Genomic DNA, 24,359 nt, shown 5'->3' on the forward strand with positions numbered 1-24,359 from the left:
CTACAAAGAATGGCGTAATATAAAGTTGGAAAGCTAGTCCAGATCTGACCACCATGATAATGAGTTTGGATTGTACAGTACAAAAGGAAGTGGAAGATTAGCATTATCTCAATTACATTTTTAAAAGATTTTACTTCTATGTAGAAAAATGAGTCTAGCAGGGTTAGTGAACGAGCTATTTCATTGGTCCAGGAAAGAGATGATAGTGATTTGAACTGTGTTGGTAGCAGCAGAGATAGAAGAGTGGGCAGATAAATTTTGGAAATAGAATAGACAAACTTCCTGACAGATTGGAAGTAGGAAGTGATAAAAGTGAAGAATACAGTATATAGTCCCTATGCATCTGCCTTAAACACCTATGTAGGTCATAAATAAACTTCTTTGGTTATTAAAACTACATATCTTGCTTTTTAATAAAGAAAACAAGAAACACTTGGAAAACAGAAGTTGAAAGGTTATTAAAGATCGTCTATAAATCCTTATTATAAAAGGAATGAAAATATAACCATTAAGAATCACTAAAATTGATCTGCCTATAAACTGCCATCTACAAATTATCCAAAAGGAAATACACAAATTTGAATTTCTGAATTAAACACAGTAACAAAATATACTTTATTAATACCTTGCAAATAATTTGGTCTATATAAAGGCACATGCTGCCCACAAAAATTACTACTTACATGGGTCTTTCCTATCTCTCATTCTAAAACATTTACCTAGAAGTTGTTACACAGGATCCTAATTAAACAAGATTCAAGCCAAAAGTTTCATATCTCAATCAGATTACCAGAGACATTCTTTTTGAAAAGACACCCTACTTAGTGTTGAAAGTACCAAGTACTAATTATAACCCAGAGGAATCTATTATTCTTTTACCTTAGCCTTTCCAGAAATATTTTAAAATAAAGTAGAAACAAGAAGATTAATCAAGCTCTATTACCCTTAAAATCTGAACTCCTGGGCTGGCCTGGTGGCGCACTCAGTAGAGTGCGGTGCTTGGGAGCGTGGTGGCGCTCCCGCCGAGGGTTCGGATCCCATATAGAGACCAATCCGCTCACTGGTTGAGCGCGGTACAGGCATGACACCGAGGGTTGCGATCCCGTTGCCGGTCACAGTACAGGCGCAACACCGAGGGTTGCAATCCCGTTACCGGTCACGAAAAAAGACAAAAAGGAAAAAAAAAAATCTGAACTCCTTAGCAAAGAGGCTTCCTAAAGCCTATTAACTCAATATAGACTCCTAGATCTAGGATAGACATTTCTCTAGTCTCCAACTAACCTTTTCTTATTTGGCTTCAGATCCCTACAATTATATGAGTGCCTATTGGATATTCCCAGCTTAAAGGTAAGCAAATCCAGCTCACCTCAAAAAAACCATATTGGCCCAGAAAATCTAGTTTTAAAAGCTCTGTTTTATGCAAATAGAGAAATTATCTGTGAGATTCTATAAATGCCCATACATTCATCCACTTAGTGCTTTACTGCTTAATATATCCATTTTTCCATCCATTAAATGCCTCAAAATTTTGAGAAGCTAGTTTTATTGAAATAGGTCCCCCCTCAAAAGAATAGATTCAAAGAAATAAGAACAGTGCTTTTCAGTGACATAGAGAGATGGTCATTTGAAAATAAATGACTTAAGAATAGATCATCTGTCAATCTCATGTTCTCTTTTTAAATATGTAGGTATATAAGCCATAAAAAGTAAAAATAGGAGAGAAATATTTAAGAGAAATAATTATTAAAAAAAAAAAAATGTTTGCATTTTGGTTCTTCAGCCAAAAACAGACATGACAAAAGAACTAACACAACTATGGAAAATTTACTTGTATTCAAATGTATTTTCAGAAGATTTCAAGATTTGACACAGGCACAGAAAAAAAGAACAAATGAAAACAAACATAAACAAGGTCAGTTATAGAGTGACCTCTATTTGAAATGTATTTTTTTAAAAATTTTTTTAGTCATACTCTTTAAAAATATGACAGAAAAATGTTTTAAGTCTTCTCAATCATCTTGAAATATTTGTGAGCTAAACTCATCATTAAGGCAAATCTTGATTTTAAACACTCACTGTAAATAACTGATGAACTCTGTTTCATTTAATTGCTAATCCAGGGAGAAAGTTTTTGTAAAAAAACATTTTATTGCTACAAAGGGGAAACATAGTCACAAAAAGCCTTTAAGCATATCTTAACGCAAATTACTATTCAATGTTCAATGTGGTAAAAAAATACACAGTCAGAGCACAACATACTTGCCCAATTTATCTCTTCTAGGGTAAGTATTCAAAAAATTAATGCACACTTGAATATTCACTCCCAAGAGCAGCATTTAAATTCAAATGATTAGAATATACTAACAATAATACACATCTGTTATCCTTAACACCAGTAAAGTAATAAAAATTAAGCTTAAAAATTATACAAACAGTTCATCAGATCTAAGTTTGGTAGCTATAAAAATTAAACTAAAATAATCTTACCTTCATTTTATGAAATGCCAAACATTCAGAAATTATATAAAACAAATTTTAATGTGTGGAATGCATGCAACATTGGTGTTAACTCATATTTTAAGCTATTAAAATTCTTACCCTTTTCCACATTAGGATAGAAATTTAAAGCTCTTTTTAAATCTAATAGCATGTATTTAATTTTCTGCAGGTTGCTCAGCAGGGAAGTCAACAGGCTCTTCCTTTGCTTCCTCTTCCTCTACTTCCTCTGCTTCTCCCACTCCCTCTACTTCCCCCATTGCCTCTCCTCCTCCCTCCACTGTCCCTACTTCCCCTACTCTCTCCCCCTCTATGTCCCCCTCTCCCTCTACTCCTCCTTCTTCTCCAACTTCTCTCTCTCCCACTTCCTCCACTTCTTCCACCTCCTCTACTTCCCCCACTTCCTCCACTTCTTCTTCCTCTTCTTCATCCTCCTCTTCTTCAATAGGTTCATCAATCTTTTCTTCATCATCTTCATCTCCTTCTACTTGCTGATCCTGAGAATGATCTTTAATTTCAAAAGGATTTTCACCCTAAAAACATGAGAAATGGCTTTTAAAACCAGTACATTTATTTTCACATCAATAAAAGTTTTATTTGCTATATCATGAAGAATTAATACTATTTGAAGCTTTTTATTTTAACTTATGACAAATCCATTAAATACTTGTTGAGTACCTATTTCATACCAATTTGGATTTATAATTGAATGAAGGCATTACTATATACTCCATAAACTGGAGTACTTAAAGGCCATTTTTTCTTAACTGAATTTCTAAAATGATATATTCATGACAAGATAAATATGTCTTTTTTGGTAGAAACAAAACAGATGATGCAAAGATTTACATTCTACTTAATTACACCAGTATTCAGGGTACTACTGTTGTAGGATCTCTTTTAAATGCAAATAAAAAACCGGTAGTTTGTTTCACCTACTAGATACCATGCCTTACTTCCACTTTTAAAAGGTACACAAATCTTTAATTCATTAAATATTCACAGGTACAGTTTTATTTTAATGTTTTATTTTAATACCTGAATTATGTATCTCGATCCAATCTCACATAAATCGGACCATATTAGAAGACTATATTCATATAGTAAGAAATGAAGAGGCAGTGAAGGTTATTAAGTAAGAAAGTATTAAGATAGGTGCTACATTTTAAGATGAACCAGGTAGGAATGTGCAGGATGAAGTGGAGTAGATAGGCAACAAATACTAGTGAGGGGACTACTGTAATAATCCAGAAAAGGGAAATGTAAAAGATGTTGTAACAGCATTAACAGAATAGGTAAATCAGAATGGGGAAAGGGAAAGCAGAGGGTGTATGCTATATATAATCAGAATTTATGATGTCTAAATGTCTAACTGGCAGTAAAAATTTGCAACTCAAAAGAGAGGAGAGTTCAAAGTAAGATATTCACATTTGGGGCCGGCCCGTGGCTCACTCGGTAGAGTGTGGTGCTGATAACACCAAGGCCCCGGGTTCGGATCCCATATAGGGATGGCCGGTTTGCTCACTGGCTGAGCGTGGTGCTGACAACACCAAGTCAAGGGTTAAGATCCCCTTACAGGTCATCTTTTTTTTTTTTTAAAAAAAAAAAAAGATATTCACATTTGTGAATTGCTTGCATAGAGTGCATAGTGAAGTTAGGATCTTAAGTGGGATAACCATGAGGGGAGACTGGAGGAGTAAGTAGAAAGGGCTGAGAATAAAACCCTACAAAAATACCTATACATGCAGCTAAAAGTCAGGAGAAGGAATACTTGGAGAAAGCCCAGGATAGTAAAATATTATCTGGCAAAACAGAGTTTTAAGAATAAGTGGATCAAGAGTATCAAATAAAGCAAACATAAAAGTAGCAAAGGACTGAAAAAGGTAACTGAGTCATCATCATTAATGTTGAATGAGGGTTCTTGAGGATTTATTGTGCTATCCCTTTTATTTTTGTATGTTTAAAATAATAAATAATAACATTAAAATTTTTTTAAAGGCCAGAAGATTTGATAATTACATCACTGGTAATCCTCAGAAGAGTGGTTTCAAAAGTATGACATAAGTGGGAGTTAGACAGCAGCATGTATGTCCAAGAATATATCTTTACAATTTCCTGTGAAGCTCTCAAACAACACAGGCCCTGATCCCACACTGTGAGATTTTAGTCAAGTACTGGAGCTTGCCCGAATCAATCTTAGACCTCCTTAATCAAAAATCCCAGGGGAGAAGCCTGGTAACCTGTATATTTAAGAAGCATTTCAGGAGATATTATCAGAGAAGTTTGGGAAACTAATTCAGAAAGTTTGAAAAAGCTCAGCAGCTTTTTATTTGATCTTAACCTCATGGGTGTTTTAGATTACATTCATCCAGTTGAGAACTACTAGGATAAAGAGTGACTAATAGGAAGTAAAGTGCACAATGCAAGGTAAATAATTTTTCAAGTATGGTGGGAAGAGAAGAGATAATAAATTGGGGAGGGCCAGAGTCTAGGAAAACTTAAGTGATTTTTAGTTTAGGGAACTCAAAAGCATGTCTTTTTGGGGAAGACTGAAAAAATAATAAATGGGAAAAAACAAGTAAGGAGAGAGATACCAATGAAATAAGAACACAGATGAAGGACAAAGGATTTTCCCTCGCAGATAACAATAAAGGTGAGAAAACACACATAAATCTAAGGCAGAAAGGAGAACACTTATTGAACTCACATCTATTGGTCTCAATCTCCTTAACTCAAAAGAAGAGATAAGAATATGGGAAGTGAAGGGAGTAAGGATGAAATTTGGGAAATGTGAAGAGCGGAAAAAGTTTGAAACAGTCACTGAAGGAAACTCATTAATAAGTAAAATTATTGTGAACCGAGTGAAAACCTGGCAAACATAGGGCTGGCACAATTCCATGATATTTTTCAAGAAGACCAACATTTAATAAAGCTAACCACAGGCGGCATAGCGCTGGGAACTGGCAAATAGTGGAAAAACAAATAAGAAAGGAATTTTAGAACAAAGGGGTGACCAGGAGTGTCCAGAATAGGGAGTAAAAGTAGAATAAGCTGATAGAGTGGGAGAATTAGGAGAAACTGATAACTGATCATCCCGATGCAGATAAAGATTTGAAAGGGTATTCTGTCAGACTGAGAGCACTTGAAACTGAAAGAGTTTTAAGCCATGACCAGAGCTGACCATGAGTAGAGGATGTTCTGAGGAACGACAACAGGAAACTGAGCAGACAGGAATGCTGAACAAAGGGAAATCATTGAGTAGTGGGACACCAGTGCTTCTTGAATTTTGACATGTTTATGAATCAACTGAGATCTTGTTAAAATAAAGATTCTTATTCAGTATGTCTGGATATGACTAGAAATTCTGCATTTCTAATGAGCTCCCAGGTGATTCCAATACTGCTGGTCCATGGATCACATTCTGAATAAAAAGGTTCTTAGAGTTCTTCTCAATTCAGGTGCTTTCTCCACAACACGTACATGAGCAAGACACTCCTACCAGTGATGTCTTCGTGAAGTGACTCAATTGTGTGGCTTGAACACACTGTACAGAAATTCTAATTTGTATTCTTCCCTCATTAATTATTACTTTCATACATCAGTAGAAACCATTAACTTGTCTGTGATAAAGCAAGAATAAAAATCTAATTTTTGCTAATTTAGCTATGACGCTCTTGTCTTTTTGATGTCATACCTCCCATAAAACTGGGTTTCAATTCAGGGCTTCATTCATCTTTTAAAGTGGTGTCAAGAATATAGTAAACAGTGACAAATTGACCAACCAATTAGAAAATAAGTCCCAAGAACAAGCCAAAAAGAACTTAGATTATTCAGCTCAGGAGTTACTTGACTGAGGGATAATTTAATGGTCATTATATATATATATATATATATATATATATATATATATAAGGCCTCTTTCACAGAGTAGCTGTTAAATACCACAGAGCCAAAATAAACAAATCCTCTTTAGCATATAAAATAAAGACTTACATACTAATGTCAATAACAGACTTGTAAATCACCAGTGTAACAGCTCTCTTCAGTGTAGAATGATTTTAAGTTAACTATGATTTTATAAAAACTCAAAAACTAACCTAAAATTTATTTCTATTAATTTCCTGAATAATAGTAAGTTCTTATTTGTATAAGTGTTCATATGAAATTTTGTGTAAACAAGGATTCAAATAATAATATATGGCAAAAATCTTGAGGATAAAGTGGGCCAAGTATATCCAATTGTTCAAAACTGAGTTTCCAAAAATTATGGGCAAATCTCCTTTCTCCTGGCTTCCTGATTTCATCAGGGAGCTTCTTCTAGAATAACACATCTGACCTCCTGCTTCCCTTCCAGCTTTTGTCCAAGGAAGAGCAATGACTTATCCAATTAGTATGCCTGGAAAAAGAAACTGGGCATGGACAACTCAATCCCTTCTGAGTTCCCTCTTTTGGTCTTCCTAGCAACTGAGAGGATACATTCTAGTACGTTCTAGGATATGTGGCTAAGTAGAGGAAGGCTGTTGTTGTCCAGTTGGGCCAGTAATAGAAGTTGGGGGGGGGGGGGGGAAGGGTCTTCCTAGCAACTGAGAGGATACATTCTAGTACGTTCTAGGATATGTGGCTAAGTAGAGGAAGGCTGTTGTTGTCCAGTTGGGCCAGTAATAGAAGTTGGGGGGGGGGGAGGTAAGTCTATCTAATTTAAGAGTGAATTATTAAAGTCCACAGTAACTACATATCTAAAACATATTTTCCAAGTCAACCTTTTTTTTAAATCAGGAATAAAGCTGACATTTTGATGTTCTATGTGACTTTTGTGTATCTCTCAATTGATTCAGAGCTAGAAAGGAGATAACAGAGGAATCATTTACTACTCCCCTCCCCTTCTCAATCCCAACAATCAGGAAAAAAGATGCTTTACCAATATTCAAGATACTAAGTAAAATTCTTCCTAATATGCTGTACTATATTTAAATATCACAAAGGATTACTATGTTACCATTTAATTACTGCAATACTACAATATTACCCAGAAAGCTTTTGCCCTAAAATCTTACCTTAACAAAACGTTCATATCGTGCCTTCACTACTGGATTATTTAAAATGCTTGTAGCAGTCAAGACACTCTCTCTTTTTATTTGTTCCTTATAAGCCTATGAAAAAGAGATTACACAGAGGGTACTTGAAAACGATGCCATGAAAAATATTTCCAAAACTAAAATTACATTTTATGCTCAAATCCTTATACTTAAATGATTTATATCCTGTCAAATTAAGCTACAGAGCAACAACAGCTACTGTGACCACAATCTAATTCATCTGTGTATTAAGACAATGAAGATTCAATAAGCCAATAAATTCAATAAAAAACACTCAGTCCCCAAATACTATAAGTTTAGATCTACTAGATAGTTGCTTTCTCTCTTTTTTACTCTACACACACCTCACCAGCCCCCAACTACTAATTTTCATACTATCAAAAAAGAATAAATTTTCATACTACAAGAGTAATCAGTCTTCCTCTAGATCATGGTTACCACAAGACTGCCTTACACAGAGGAGAAAAGGTAATAATATGGAACATCTAGCTGCCAAAAAGGTGTCAAGGGAATATCAAGAGCAAAGAAAGGACAAAGATTAAAAAAAAAGACTGTATGTGCTCAAAGTGCCTAAAGAAGTCCAAGTTAAATGAAGTTCACTTCAATACAAAACATAAATTTAAGACTTAGATATGCTCTATTTGAAACTTAAGGCTTTAATATTTGAATCTTTAAATCTGCTTCTCAAACGAACTAGTTTCCCACAATATAAACATGTGAAGCAGAAATATGCTAATCAAAAAGAAAGTAAGTTTTTCAGGGATATTCTACTCAAAAAATGTAACAATGTTAACTGGTAATATTAGTTTTCAAATTAATTTTCCCCAACCATGAGAAAAATATATCAGTTATTTCAAATCTTTGCTGTTTTGTTCTAAAACACACACACATACACTCACAAGACTGTTTTAAAAGTTAATAAAAAATAACAGTTCAACAGTTATGATTTTCTAAATGCTTACTATTTATTACCAGGCACTATTTTAATTGTCTCTAATTGGTAGATGGTAGGACCACTTTTAATTCATCTAATCCTTCAACAATCACATAAGAGTAGAATGATTATCCATCCTCATTTGACAGATAAGAAAACTTGGACAAAGAAACGTTAATTTACTTTCTTAACATATGTTACATACTGAACCAGGAAGTCTTGCTCCAGAGCCCACCATGTTAACCAGTATGCTATACTGCCTCTCTGAGTATACTTATTCACATATGAGATTAATAGGACTGTATGCAAGTAGATGGGTGTGAAACAATGGCCAAGGGCAATAAGGGATTGATAGATAATTCAATGACTTTTTTGAGATAAATCCTAACTTACCTGCTTCCCTTTTATGTGATCGGGAGATTTTAAGTGATGCTGAACTGCACTATATAAAGCAGGGATATACAGACTACAAGCACTGCAGTGAACAGTCACCACTTTTATCATGTGATCATCCACAGTAACACCTACAAAAGAAATCCAAGTATTAAAGAAATGATTCACATATTCTTATTTCTCAGAGATCAAGTTTTTACTACTTAGTTTCCATGATTATTTATACCCCTTCTTCTAAAAAAAGGATCAGAGTATGTAGGTTTATGTTGTTTTTCTATAAAACTAATATATAGATAACTGATTAAAATTAAAGGTGCAGTTACATTGTATTTCCTAAGCATAGTACACAATCAGGCTCTGAGGCTTATAAGTCTATCCCAAAAAAATATGAAGGAAAATATATGTTGATTTTAATAGTAAAATAAGAATTTTCATGATTATTAATGTGGGTTGTTACAGAAAAAAGATGTCAAAATTGGATTCAAAAAGAACAATGTATAGTTGGAACTTGAAGATGGTGATTGGGGTTTATTACAGGCAAAGATATATACAAAGGAAAGGTATGAGAGAAAATGGCACTCTGAGAATTGCAAGTAATTAGGTACAGCTGGGGCACAGAGTATAAAGAAGGGACAAAGAAGAGAACAAAAAAAGGGGAGGGCCTAGGTTATAAAGAGCTTTATGTGCCAAGACTAGGAATTTGAACTTTATCCTGTAGAGGATGGGGAGCCACTGAAAGTTCCTGAACTAATGAGATCACGTAGTAGAATTAGAGATAAGAAAGACTAGAAATAAGGAAAATAGGAAAACACTACAATTGTCAAAAGAACGGGTTAAGAATTTCTACAAATGCAATAAATAAAGAGGAGGTAAAGAAACAGATTTGGAAAATATTTAAAAGATAGACTAGGACAAAGTGCTATGGATATGATAAGGAAAAAATAGGATAAACCCATACTTCTAACTTTGGTAGATAGTAGGGCCACTTAAGATAAATAAAAGAGATATTTGTGAGTTTTTGTTTTGTTTTCCTTGTGGAATGGAGTATGCTCAAGGAGATGATAAATTTTTTTGGAGATGTTAATTTTTTGTGACTGTTGAAGAGATGTTGGTAGGCAGTTGAATGTATGAAACTAGCACTCAGAAGAGAAATCTGTGCTAAAGACATAGATTCATAAGGAATCAACATACAGATGTTCATTTAAGCTCTGTACGTAAATGAACTCATCAGGAAGGAATGTAAAGGGAGATGATAATGGGGCTAATGACAGAGTACTGGAAAATACCAAATTCTAAAAGACTAAAAGAAAAAAAAAGCACAAAGACTAAAAAAATGACAAGGGATAAAGAGAACGTTAGGCCTGTGAAGTGTCACAGGAACCAAAAAAGGAAAGATTCACATAGAATGTAGTTAGTGAAAAATGTTACAGAAGTCAATGATTCAAAAGGACCTACAGAAGTTGGTGTTAGTAACTTCTGTCAGAGCAGTTTCAGTAAACTAACAGCAGCAGAAAGTTGTTTACTGTGCATAAAGTAATAAACGGGAGGGCAAGAAACAGAGTGTGGACTATGCTTAAAGAAGCTGGCCATTTAAAAGGCAGGTTTTAGGAGAACCAGTGTCTGTTTCTTTCTTTTTTTCCTTTTGTTGTTTTTGTTTTTTCAAAAAAGAGCATGTTAATAGGCTTCAGAGATGAAATCAAAAGAGAAGGAAAAATTGAAGACCAGGAGAGTTCATGATTTGAACTTAGAAAGATGAGAAGGGATAAGAGAGACAGAGGACATGGAAGAAGTATCTTTCACCTAAAGGAAAAGATGACTTTTCCTCTAAAATTGAAGTGAAGGAGGTAACAACACATGATACAATTGTAAGCATGAGGATAGGAAGGTAAAGTTCATTTCTGAGAATCCACTCAGGGCTACAGCATATATAACTCTGTACTATATCACTCTCAGGGGTTATCACTGACATTGAAATGGGTTATACTATATAAAATGTAGATGTAAATTTCTAAAACAATTTGGTTAAATACTTACCTTCCATAATATCTTTTCCTGTCATTTTGACTACTTCCATTTGATTAATTGTCTGTTGCTTACGAATAGATGTTTTCTTGAATTTATTCACCATGCATTCCTAGAAAACAAAACAGGAAGAATCCACATAGTTTTCAATAAGCACTTAGTATATGCTTAGAACCATGCTCATCCTATGGAAGATATAATGTCTGCTACATAAGAACTAATATCTGAGCTAATATCAAAAAGCTTATGATTTATTTGAAGACAGTCATAAAATACTAGCAAACTACAAAAAGTATTCATCTTTCAAAATATATTTTAGGCATACAGAGAAAGAGACCAAAGAGGGCTGGAATAGTCAAGGTCTTCACAGGGTAAGTGGGTATTTAAGTCATAAATGACAGATAGAAACATGGTAAGGCAGGAAATTACAAAAAGAAATTTTAATTAAGGAACCCAATTCTGTAAATACAGAGGTCTGAATGACCACTGTATTTCTAACCTTTTAATAATTCTATCTCTTCTGCCCAAATTAACTTTATGTACAATTACCAGTCCAGCTCAAGTCCCTTCTTTAAGTATTCCTGGTCCCAACTATCTTCCCCTTCTCCAACCCCCTACAAATACTTCCGCATTCTTGGCATTGTCACTTAAGTGTACTATCTGAGTATCTGTAAATGTCTTCTGTTTCCAATTATTGTTAGTTCATGGACAGCAGTATCTGTATCTTTAGTGCCTGACATAGCACCTTTCACGGGTATTCAAGAAAAACTGTTAAACTGATGACCATATACTAATAATACAAAGGACACTAAACAGACATCAGGCTCTCTGACTCTGAATTCAGACTCTGCCACTTACTGACAGAGTTGATTAACTGCTCTGAGCATGATCTTTCATGTTAAAAATGAGGTGTTATGAGGCTCAATTGATATAATCAAGGAAAGCACCAAGCTCAACCCCAGCTATGTAGTAGACTCTCAATGGATAGCTGACTGCATCAATAAATAGTTGTTAAAGGAATCCTTTCTCTAACATCTCTACCAGAAACTACTGTGAAAAATGTAAAATGATTTTTCAAATAACAAATCCAAATTCTATTAGAGAGGAACTCACATCTAATTCTGGGTTAGTTTTACTACTCTTTCATTAAATAAATGGTAAATTAAATTTTTAGAATATAAAATGGAAGAAATGGGTAGCTGTGAAAAAATGAAATTATAGAAAATTCACATCAGATAAAGTGCTTCTCACTTCAAAAACAGGTACTTACATGCAAAAACTCCATAACTACTTTATCAAATTTGGTTTGTTTCTGAATATGATCTAATGTTTTCTGGTGTGAAGAACTTTCCAGATGCAGTTCAATATCTTTCTCTTCAAATGTTCGAAATTTACAAAATGAACATGTGAATGCCATCCTATAAGGAAAAAAAAGTTTTCTTTAGATATTGCCTTATTCACTTAGCATTCATAAGATACTACTGAAACTGATTTTACTAGCATAAATGACTTCCTTTCTTCTATTTAACAATTGATTTAAATTTACCTTAAGTTAGAAAAAATAGTATTTCTTTAAGTACCTATTTGTACAGCACAGTCATTATAATTATACAACTTTGTATTTCTGGCCTACCTCTGAGCTTCTGAGTATAAAAGAGTAAGTGGGTCTACAAGCTATCCATTTCAAGTATAGGCCAATTAAAAAGCCAAAGCAAACCACAAATATCAAGTTCCAAAGCTCCACATGTTATTTTACACTCATCCATCCTCAAGCTTGTAAACCACTAAGGTAGTATCAGCAAGGCCAGGTGGCACACCAGACAACCATAATTCACTCCAGGGGGCTCTTAGGTGATCAAAAGTCCTGCCCCCTAAACACTACTTAAGGGTGACTAATAGCCTGGACTGGACAAATTTACATATTTAGAAGCAGAAGAACCACCCCAGGATGGGAAGCTCTTAAATTCTCCCATTTAACTGTTTCTATCTTATGTATATTGTTACTTCTTTTTCCTGGAATTATGACAAGACTCTCCCTAACTAGTTTCTGTCTTTAGTCTCCATTTTACAATTAATTCCTTGCACTGCTATTAGATTTATTTCCCTGGTTGAGAGTATGGGCTGGGGAGCCAACTGTTGGGTTTATATCCTAGCTCCCTTTTTTGACTTTGGGCAAGTTGCTTAACTTCCCTGGGCCTTAGTTTTCTTATCCTTAACGAGATGAAAACCTTTATAGAGGTGTTGTGAGGATTAAAAAACATTAATATGTATAAAGCCTTTAGAACAGTTCCTAGCACACAATACTTATCCAATTAATTATCGTTACTTCCTTAAGGATACAAGCACATTATTACTCCAAAGGCTCAAAAAACATTTCAGCTGCCATCCAGGAAATTCCCTAATCTCTTCTATCTCTTTATGGCTTTACACATCAATACCTTTAACACTGTCTAGCATTAAATGCTTAAATTAGATTATACCTTTATCCCTTCTAGAGTCATATCTACATACCTTTCCATTTTCTTCCTCTTCCTTTTTTTTTTTTTTTTTTTGCAGCTGGCCACTACAGGGATCCAAATCCTTGACCCTGGTGATAACACTGTACTCTAACCAACTGAGCTAACCAGCCAACCTGGCTTTCCATTTTCCAAATGTCAATATTTTATTTCTTTGCTTTTACTTCAAGCCATGCTCTACCTGGGCTGCCTCTCCTCCCAACTCCTCCTGCAATGTTACCATTCCTAGATAAGTTCAAATACCTCCTCCTCTATCATGTAGCCTCCCCTGATTTCCCTGCACTCTTATTTAGAAGTTATCTTTCATAAGAGTACTTTGCACTTCTCTTTTGGCACTCTTCACCATATACTGTTGTTTGTATACACCTCTCAAACATCCATCCCTTTCCCCCCAGGTTCCTTTAAGGGTAGGTATACATAGTCACCTTTTCAATCTCTTTATTTATGTTGAAGCATTGAAATATCCAAAGGAAGACATCACAAGAAGAGTCATTATCATCTATCTCTAATACTCCTAACTCAAAGTAAAACTGCTCGGATAAATTAAAATAATTTTAAACTGTTTTAAAGAATTCTTATCCTAAACTGACAATTTAGTTGAACTGGCATTCTTTTGGTTATACCTTCAGGTTTATATTTACAGTTATGGAAAAAAAAGCTAAATGAAAGTTCAGTTCTTTCATTTCCTCCAAATCACAATATTTATTGTATTAACATAGGTATATCATATCCAAACCTACAATTTTTAATGGAAAAAGTGCTCATAAGGATAAATAGAAAAATTAATCTTCTAATGAAAAACCATTTTTAGACTCCTACACATTTGATATAAAGTGTTAACTTGAATTCATTTCCACACCAAAGTAACTAAGCCTGTTACCTCTGCCAAAAGAAGGAATTTCAAGAGATGAAAAGTGGGAGAGATACTCGCAAGGACCAAAAATAGCAGTGCTCTTAAAACTAGAACTTCTTTTTATTAATTCTTTTTTTTTTTAACCCCTGTACTCAGTACATTCCAGTATGCGTTAATTCTTAATAAGTTTAATCTTACTTTTCTCAGGTCCCAGAAAATTAGGAGCAACAAACCAAAAAAAGAATAGGAGATTACTAAAGCTAGACACAAAGATAACACAAGTATACCTAGAGGAATAATATCAAAGACAGGCTAAACAAACAAAAAACATCTGGGAATTTGGATGCAAATGAATTTTTTTTACTACTTTTTACATAAACAAAATTAATGTATATGTCAAGACCAAGTAATAACAAAGAGTATCCTATTTTACATAGAAAGAAAGCCACACATTTTTAAAAACTTTCCATCAAAACATTTGCTGATTCTTCTCTTAAAATTTTATCTTTTAAAATAAGATAAAGTTTTACCTACCTAGAAAATTCATTTCTGTGAAACATTTCATTCCTTTCATGCTACATAAATAAGTTAACTTTTAAAGAACAAAAATATATGTTGAATGGGAAATACAATAAATTTACTTTTAATTTTTATAATCTTGATTTTTCTAGCATAAGCTGTGCCTGGGAAGATTTCAGAAAAAATGCTTTAAAAAATATCAATTATAGTCCTTTAAAATTTTTCATATTACAGTTGATGCATTTGCCTTTTCTGGGAAACTATTTTTTTAACGAGCCCACTTATCTGACTCTACTAAACACAAACCTGTAGCCACCTCCATATTTCTCACTGTTTTTTTCTCTTCTGCGCCTTTGTTTCTCTCGCCGAGCCTCAATTCGTCGCTTCTCTTCTTCTTCATTTTTAGAATCAGTTTTTGCTAAAATATCAAACAAAAAAGTTAAAACTAAAAATCACTTTTCCATTCTCCCTTTTCAATCACCAGTTCTTAAAGTACAGACATAGAGGGTTTACTTAGTGATCACACTCTAAATTGAACTAGCCAGAAAAATCAGAGTTTGAAACTACCCAAGTATTTCCACATTCCTGCTAAGGCTTATTATCTGTCTTTTGAATCTATCCATCCAGGAAGGTGTGAAGTGGTACCTAATTGTGGTATTGACTTGTATTTCCCTGATAACTCATTGTTCAGCACCTTTTCATGTGTTTAGTGCCATTTGTCTGTTTTGGAGAAATATCTGTTCAGACTATTTGCCCACTTTTTAATTAGGTTATTTGTCTTTTTATTATTGAGTTGTCAGAGTTCTTTAAATATTCTGGATGTAAGTCTCTTATTAATATATGATTCGCAAATATTTTCTCCATTGTGTGAAAAGTATATATGTTCACGTTCTTCATGGCACCCTTTGAAGCACAAAAGTTTTTAACTTTGATGAAGTCCAACTTATCCATTTTTTCCAATTGTTCATGCTTTTGATGTCATATCTAAGAATTCCTTGCCAAACCCAAAGTCATAAAGACTTACCCCTACATTTTCTTCTAAGAGCTTTATAACTTAGGTCTTGGATTCAAAGTCTTGCATTTCAGCTTTTGCATGTAGCTATGCAGTTGTCCCAGCACCATTTGTTTAAAAGACTATTCTCTCTCCATTGAATAATCTTGATACCTTGTTAAAAAACCAACTGACCATAGATGTGTGGGTTTATGTCTGGCCTCTCAGTTCTATTTCACTGATCTATATGCCTGTCCCTGTCCAGTACCACACTGTCTTGATCACCATTGTTTTATAGAAAGTTTTGAATTGTGAAGTGTGAGTAAGAAGAACTTTGTTCTTCTTTTTAAGGATACTTTGGCTATTCTAGGTCCCTTGCAATTCCCTATGAGTTTTAGAACCAGCCTGTAAATTTTTGCAAAGAAGTCAGTTGGGATTCTAATAGGGACTATCCTGAATCTGTAAGTCAGTTTGGGGAGTATGGCCATCTTAATAATGTTCAGCCTTCCAATATGTGAATACTTATTTAATTTTTCCATTTATTTAGATTTCTTTAATTTCTTTCAATAATATTTTGCAGTTTTTAGAGTATAGGTTTTGCACTTCTTTTGTTAAATTTATTTCCAAGTAATCGATTCTTATTGATGCTATCATAAATAAAATTGTTTTTAATTTAATTTTCAGATTGGCTCTAAATTTTTTAACAGTCAATGTAAAAACAGAAATACGATTACCTCTTAAGAGTTATCACATTAGGAAGATTAAAACCAAATTAATTTTCTAAAAGAAGCACAGCTTTTTCTAGTACTAAGGACCATGAAAATTTTCTTCCCTTTTTCCTCATAAAGGGTATTCTATGTGATATGACATACCATTTCCATCAACAATACCTCCAACAATAAATATAACACCCAAGAAAGGGGTCTGGATCAAAATCATGTGTAAGGACTTCTTAAAAATATATATTTTTTCTAACAAGCCTCACTGGTTAGCTCAGTTGGATATAACATGGGTTCTGATCCCCATATAGGCCAGCCACACACACACACACACACACACACAAAAAAAAAAAAACCCAAAATATAGATTTTTCTGGCCCCATCTCTCAGGATTTAGGGAAAAGTGGTGGACCAAGGCATGTGATTGTAAAAGTATCTTTGGGTATTCATGACTAATTAATAACTACACAAAAAAAAAAAAAAACCCAAAATATAGATTTTTCTGGCCCCATCTCTCAGGATTTAGGGAAAAGTGATGGACCAAGGCATGTGATTGTAAAAGTATCTTTGGGTATTCATGACTAATTAATAACTACACTAAGTCACTCATGGATCTAATTTCTATAATTATAATTACTATGCAGTTTTTCTATATAAATATGGAAAAGTTCCCCAAAAGTATTGAATTTAAAAAAATAAAAAGTATCCGATATCATAGGAATTATGTTTTCCTACTTACTGGGCGATTTGCTGAGGCTCATCTTCTCCGTAGGTTTTGCTAGCTTGGGTTTCTTGACAGAGGTTCCACTGGGTTTATTAAATGGCATTTTTCTCTTTATTCCTTTTGCAGCAGCAACTGTCACATTGGTGGGTTTGTTTTGATAGTCAATAACAACTCCAGGTCTATGAATGCTTTCAAAATCACCCATATGCTGTAAATTTGTAAAATCAAGAAAAATCAGCATAGTGTCAAAGAAAAAACATGAATTCATACAAAATTTTCATGTTATTTATCTACTAATTTTCACCTGAAAATTCCCTAGAATGTAACTAAATTCTACATGTCCACTCTGAAAAAACACACTGAAAAACTTTGTAAATTATTACACGAACTCAAATCCAGTGAATTCGTATTTTTATTTCCAGTAGAACAAATATGGATATTTCCTATCTATTTTCACTTTTACAATTCAAAATTACTTGAGATCATAAACAACATATGTGCCTGTCAGAATGGTACCACTTGTACAACTCTCTGACAACTCCTCTTCAGAGTTCCTAACTGATGTTTTCCCATGAAAAGACCTTAAAAGAAATCTTTATTTTACTAAAACCTGGCTTAAATCTAAGATACACAAAGAAGAACATGTTTGTAGATTGAAGTAAAAAAACATCCAGAAATCATTTAGGATTTCTCCCTGTTGAAAAAGGGAATGAGAAGGCGAGATGGAACATTAGTATGAAATAGGAGAGTTAAAGCATAACCATGCATCAACTTCCAAGACACACTTCAGATAAAGAATTGCATCTGACGTTCCATTCACATTCTTACCTAGAGAAATATATTTTGACCAAGAAACCCAAGAAGCAAAAGTTTACAGATGAAGAGTCATGCACCCAAACGACTCTTTGTGTCCCTTCCTCTTCTCTTGTCATTACCAAAATCCACTACACCAAGAGGCCAGATGTCCACAGAAATTTATTCTGCTAATCTTACTTTTAGAAGATAAAGATTGAGGAGTAATCTGAAGAGAAGGACCCAATGGGAATTGTACAAGTGAAGATTAAAAATGAAGGTCCTATTGGTTCGTCTACTTCATTAACAGGAGGAAAGAAAAAATCCATTCAGACTAGAATGGTAAATACAAAGTACAGTAATATTTGCTGCACTATCATGAAAACAAAGTTGATATCTGAAGTCTCATTAAGAAAAAATCCTTTGCCTAATACACAGCATAGAAAATGTTAAGTGTTTTCCAAATTTTCAAACTGAAATAGATTTTCATTTTTGAAATCCAAAGCCTATTATCCCAACTGTTTTCAATTAAACTATAACCATGAAGTCTGGTAGAACAGCAACATATCAATTGCTTACATTTACATATTATGCTTAGTAATACCTATCTAACCTAGTAGACTTCGGTAAATTAGTGTTTCCAGGTAATTTACATAATCACATCAGAAAAATCTTCATTTTATCCATTAAAGGTGCAATGCATTTTACATAATTAAGTAGTAACTTAAAAATGCAAAACTTCTACACAAATATAACAAACTATACTGATGTACCAAAGGCTAACAAACAGAAACATCTGCCCTACTTTATCAGAAGTACTTTCCTCAGCAAAGAGAATATTAAGAGCAATTGACTTAAAAAAATTCTTACATTATATCAAAAATACAACATTCTTTATATGATCAAAATACTTAATAACCCCACAATCTACATACACTTACTAGACAAAATTTAATGTCAATCAAGTTACCTAAGAACATAAAGCATAATCTTTACACTATATATCCTGCAATTAAGCACTTGAGGACTAGTATATCTACTCATTTAAGCAATAATCTACAAAATATTACTTCCTAGGAAGGAGCCATTAAACATAACTGTACAGGGAGGAAATTATCTCTCAACAGTAAAGCTAGCGACATGAGGGAAAATAAAACAACCAGTAACAGGACATACCGTAAGACAGTGAGTTAGCAAAAATACACTGACCACAAATCATTCTACAATCTATCGTACACATCAACTTCTTTGCCATGTAACCATGGCTAAGCTATCCTAATCTTTCACCAACTTTTATTAGTCTCTTGTGTTTAAAGTGAAACATGGAGCTTTGAAGAAATTCAACTTGCCAGAGTTTAGCAACAAAGTATAAACATTTTATCATACATTGCACCTTTAACCTACTCAAAAACTCAAAAAGCGTTGTTACCTTTTACAATAATCCAAGAACTATCTCACCAGCAAAACTGCTAGTGGTTACAAGGAAAAATGCAACTCCTTTTAACCCCTTTTAGACCAAACCTAATATCCTCACCTTTTCAATAAAGGGAGATTTGGCACAACTTTATGAACAATCATCTCAAACTGCCACTTATTTTCTGAGGTGCTGGGAAAACCTTTTACAGTCAACCTAAAAATTATGTTTGTGACTCAACTTTTTCTTCAAAATACACTGGGATGAACAGTGTTTATTCTAGTTGAAAACCATGGTCTTGAAAGGGTTTAAAAGAGTGACTAGTGAAAAGAATCCGAAAAGATTCTGTTGTACTTACTCCTCGGCCTCGGCCTCTGCCTGTTGATGGTCCTCCAAAAGCATCATAGTTTCTGCTTCCAAACGTACTTTCAGGATAAGCAGGCGTTCCTCTCCCCCGAGAGCCTACAGGTGCAGGCTTCATATGGGGTGAAGAAAAACTGCTGTAGGAAGAGTAATTCTCTCTTCCTCTGTCCTCCATAAACCCAGGCCTCAATTTTGAACGGGAGTAAGGTGCTTCCCAGCTAGACCCGCCCTGGTTTCTACCTCCGAAAGAGTCAAGGCTATTCCGGTAGGAGCTCTCAAATCGACCACCATAACTACCTCCGAAGCGGCTTTGTTCGGGTTCATTAAAACCATAGCCAGATCTGTACAGATCTCGCCCACCCAGAGAAGACCTGGAGTCGTAAGACTCATAAGGTCCAAACCTGGAAAAGTTGCACAGTGAGGGAAAAAACAAAAGTAAGCTTACTAATGTTAGACAATTCAAAAGACAAGTTATCAGATGACATTTATCAACTAAAATTCATTTATATGGTTTGCACAGTTCTACTTTTGTTCACTCTTGATTAGGGCTGGGCAATTCAGCATGAGACCAGATAGAAAGCTATCTGAGTCAGTTTCTAAATATGAATTGAGTTTAATAAATCTTAGCTTAAAAATCTGCTTTTTAGTAGCTTTTCTATTTTATTAAGATTTGTCTATCGTTATTTAAGCCCAGCCCTAGTCTTAGAAAAGGTCATTTGCTAAAGTTCACAAACTATTCAAACTTTCTTTGAAACCATCCCTAATATTGAAAATTACAAAACATTTACAATATTTTGGCCTCCATTAGGGACGTAAATTGAAGACTACACAGATGTAGGCTATTTGTGACACAGAGAGATCCTTTTGCACCCCCAATAATCTAAATCACAAAACTGCTTCATGGTGTCTGTAGTAGTCAAAATTTGGGGAATTATCTCTGGTTATGAAATTTGACAATCTGCCAAACTTCAGCCAAGGTCAATGACCAATCCTCAATCACTTGTTACTTGTAGACTAGTAAATCTAACAAATCTAAAAGAATAAACATAAAATAGAACATAAAAGTAAAAGAACACCAACATATACCCTCTGCATATGAACTTTCAAGGCAGATGAGAAAGCATAGATTTTATAAGGTCTTCAATTATTTGAAAAATTATTTCCTATCAGGAAATTATCACATAAACCTACTCTAAAAATGGGAGCACACAGTCTCTTCAAGGTTTTAATAGAGTCAACAGAAGAAACAAATCAGCTTACTTCCCACAAATCTAATACATGGATTACAAAAGTTGCTTGATATCTTACAACCCAGTTTTATAAAGGTCCACAATTACACACGAGATAAATGATAAAATCTACAGAAATAGTTTATGCACATTATATTTACAATGTAAAAGGGAAAAATTTATATATTAAAGCATTTAAATGTTATATTACTTCAATTATTTACAGATCACTAAACAGAAAGTACTATTTACTTTTGAATACTAGTGACTACATAAAAATTATTCCTCTTTCCAACTACATTTTTCAAAACATCTATCACATAAGCGAAATTATTAACTGTTCATTTTCTTGATTTTTCTTTACTATAAACCACAGTGGCACACTTGAAGCAGAAAGAAGGAAAGTAAGCAATATTCAGTACATCATTAAGGAATCCAGATCCTTCAATTTACAAAGAAGGATGACAGCTTCAAATATCTAAATAGTTTGACTTATTCAGCAGGAATCTTTGTGCCTCAAAAAGTAAACCCACTTTTCCTGAAATATGGTAAACCCTAAAGCCTGTAGTTGTTTAACTAGTTTTAAGCTTTACACAATATCGACAGTGAAATATAAATATAATCTAGACTGTAATCAAAGGTACAGCACGAGGAAAAAGTTCATGGAAAGAATTACGTTATCTTTTAATTCTATTTTCCACAAACGTTTGAAGTACCCTCATATTCATGGCTTTAATACAATGTTTCTATCCTAGAGCACAAGTGTTTTTGGTGTAAGTAGTACCTGCCAATAAATAACCTGGATATGATTTAAAGAACATCCTTATTACTACAATGTGCTCTTGCAACTTACTTTAAAATTAAAATTAAAAGAATATCTATCCTAAATGTTTCTGAGGAATTTAATGCTGCTAGACTGGTTCAGTTAAATCCATTCTAGTCAGACCATTTTGTTGCTTTACATATAGCACCCCACATTACGAAAGATTTTTTAAAAATCATTCAAAAAAAGCTTCACAAATAATATTTCCAATAGCATATTTTTATATTTGTTCAGGACATTTCTATTGGCAAGGAATTAAAAGTAAAATAAGTTTAAAAAAAAATGTTCACTGCTAAAGACAGAATATCTCACCACTATTATATAGAAATGATAACAGTTATCTGGGGTTTTCCTAAAATAATGTCTGCTGGTGATCCTGCGGTAATTCTTATAGCCATCAATTAAGACCTTTAAACATTTCAGGTGATTATTCAGTACCAAACAGTGAAGTTCAATTATCATAACATGCCTAAGTAATACTTAAAATGATATATCCAGAATCTTATAGTTGTCTAATTATTTGGCCAAATGATTAAGCAACTTACCTGCTACCCCCACCACCACCACTGTGACTGTCCATGCCATATGACTGGTTTAGGTAGGAATCCATGGATCTTTGATCCCCATAGGATCCATGGCCATAGTCATGATCCATCCCTATAAGAGTTTAAAAAGAAAAAAATTAAATGGCGCTCACCTTTACTGGCGCTCACCTTTACTGGCACTCAAAAGAAGAATTTTTAGATAAAAATCCTTGAATGTCAGACCTCCATAAGATCCAGGGCCATAATCTCTATCCATTCCTAAAAGAGAGTCAATAAGAAATTGTCAGTAAAATACACTATTCTCCTCAGGAATCTTTGTATAAAACACAAGATATTCATATCAATCACCTGAGATAATGATTCATCATTGACATTTAAGGTAAACTTCCACTATACATTGAAGGAAAAAATACAAAGATGATAATATACTGAAAAATCAGATTTGCTAACAAAGTATGATATTTCAAAGAAAACATTATCAACTAAAAAGTTCTATATGAGAATTATTTCCAACTTAGCCAATAATTATTTGACTAGGGGACTAGTATACGGCCCTGAATTGGTACTACAGTGTATATAAAAATAATTAATAATATGAAGGTACTTCAGAAAGTTCATGGAAAAATAGAATTAATAGATAATACAAATCTTTCCAGGAACACTATGAAGTACCTTCATACATAATTCCTATTCTCAAGAGAAATCAGCATTTAATAATGTCAAAAGGGAAAATTTTTGTCATAATTATACTATGACATAAGTATACTACCATACTTGTTTTCTGCATCCAATTGCTCTCAAAATGTCTAAAAACTCAGAAGGAACTACATTTTCAATTAGCCACATTCACAATAACTGAAATAGATATTTTTTAAAAGTAAAATTTTGAAAAAATTGGGACCAATCTGTGGCACCGTGTCTATAAATAATACGGACTCAACAAATATTTAAATCTTCAAATTCCATTGAATAAAGGAAATTAACGTGAATTCTAACAATGTTAACATTAAAAAAAATTCTAACACAATAAGGGTACTAAGTATAATTTACTGACACTGCAATTATTCCTACATCCCAACCTCTGACATAAAAAATAAATACAACAAAAGATGTAACAAAATTAATTTACAATGTGTATAAAAATGAAAAATTAAAACAACCATTTGGAATTCGTTTCCTATAAAATCCTTTAAAATCCTTCATTGCTACCCGCCCCAAATTTTATGTATAAATAAATACAATAGTACACACAAAGCAAATACCTTAATTTATATTTTTAAAACACTTAACTTTATTTCCAATCATTTAAATATTTCTAGTCCTAACAATAATAATAACAACAAAAACTTTACAAAAAATACTACTCAGAATCTCACAACTTTAAACCTGGAAGTGACCTAAATGATCAAATTCAATCTCCTCATTTTAGATTTGGGAACTAAAGTCCAAAGAGATGAAATGACTTCCCCAAAGTCCCATAGTATCCTCCTGTCTACCTTCGTGCTGCTGCTTCTACAAGAAACATCTTCCTCTATCACCCCAAATATCTGCTTATTGAAATTTTCTAATCTTTTAAAGTTCATTTCGAATATTAATGCATTCAAGACAACTTTTCTTGATATTGTCTCAGCTGAGTATCACCCTTCTCAATATTTACAAAAGCCTGTAACTCTTATGTGAGGCTTATGATACTCTATTTATGGCCGCATCTTAAATTTACACTAGTCTAATGGTAATGGTCTGATTTCTACTAATTTTTTATAAATCTTAGAGCAGCAGTTCTCAAGGAATGGTCTGCTGACCACTGGGAGTTGCTGAGACCTTTTCAGGGGGTCTACAATCTCAAAACTATTTTCATAAATAATACTACAATATTATTTGCCTTTTTCATGCTGTTGACATCTACACTAAACTTGCAAAAAGCACTGGT

The 24,359-nt window shown here is 33.6% G+C and overlaps 1 protein-coding gene across 4 annotated transcripts; it reads right to left on the minus strand.

Moving 5' to 3' along the window:
* Positions 1-1,823: 1,823 nt before the first annotated feature.
* Positions 1,824-22,688, minus strand: ZNF326 (zinc finger protein 326). 4 transcript variants are annotated; one of them, XM_008576794.1, is made up of 11 exons: positions 22,652-22,688; positions 22,430-22,541; positions 20,073-20,233; positions 19,828-19,944; positions 17,279-17,471; positions 15,136-15,247; positions 12,212-12,359; positions 10,954-11,053; positions 8,920-9,050; positions 7,551-7,646; positions 1,824-3,029 (listed from the first exon to the last, which is right to left on the minus strand). In XM_008576794.1, the coding sequence occupies exons 2-11, from the start codon at positions 22,467-22,469 to the stop codon at positions 2,655-2,657; spliced, it is 1,473 nt and encodes a 490-aa protein (XP_008575016.1). In that variant the 5' UTR covers positions 22,470-22,541; positions 22,652-22,688; the 3' UTR covers positions 1,824-2,654. The 4 variants fall into 4 exon arrangements, with proteins under 4 accessions (XP_008575016.1, XP_008575015.1, XP_008575017.1 ...); XM_008576793.1 differs by having other exon boundaries at positions 19,828-20,233; positions 22,652-22,685; XM_008576795.1 differs by lacking the exon at positions 20,073-20,233 and having other exon boundaries at positions 19,828-19,969; positions 22,652-22,682.
* Between the last annotated feature and the right edge of the window lie 1,671 nt (positions 22,689-24,359).

The sequence above is a fragment of the Galeopterus variegatus genome, unplaced genomic scaffold (genome assembly GCF_000696425.1).
Source record: "Galeopterus variegatus unplaced genomic scaffold, G_variegatus-3.0.2 Scaffold1403, whole genome shotgun sequence".
Classification (NCBI taxonomy): domain Eukaryota; kingdom Metazoa; phylum Chordata; class Mammalia; order Dermoptera; family Cynocephalidae; genus Galeopterus; species Galeopterus variegatus.

Excerpts from the sequence above, each read along its gene's own strand:
- ZNF326 (XM_008576793.1), bottom strand. The coding sequence starts at position 22,685 with ATGGATAGAGATTATGGCCCTGGATCTTATGGAG. Across the intron at positions 20,234-22,429 it reads GGTGGTGGTGGGGGTAGCAG|GTTTGGACCTTATGAGTCTT; the intron begins GTAAGTTGCTTA and ends CAACTTTTCCAG. Across the intron at positions 3,030-7,550 it reads GATATGAACGTTTTGTTAAG|GGTGAAAATCCTTTTGAAAT; the intron begins GTAAGATTTTAG and ends TCATGTTTTTAG.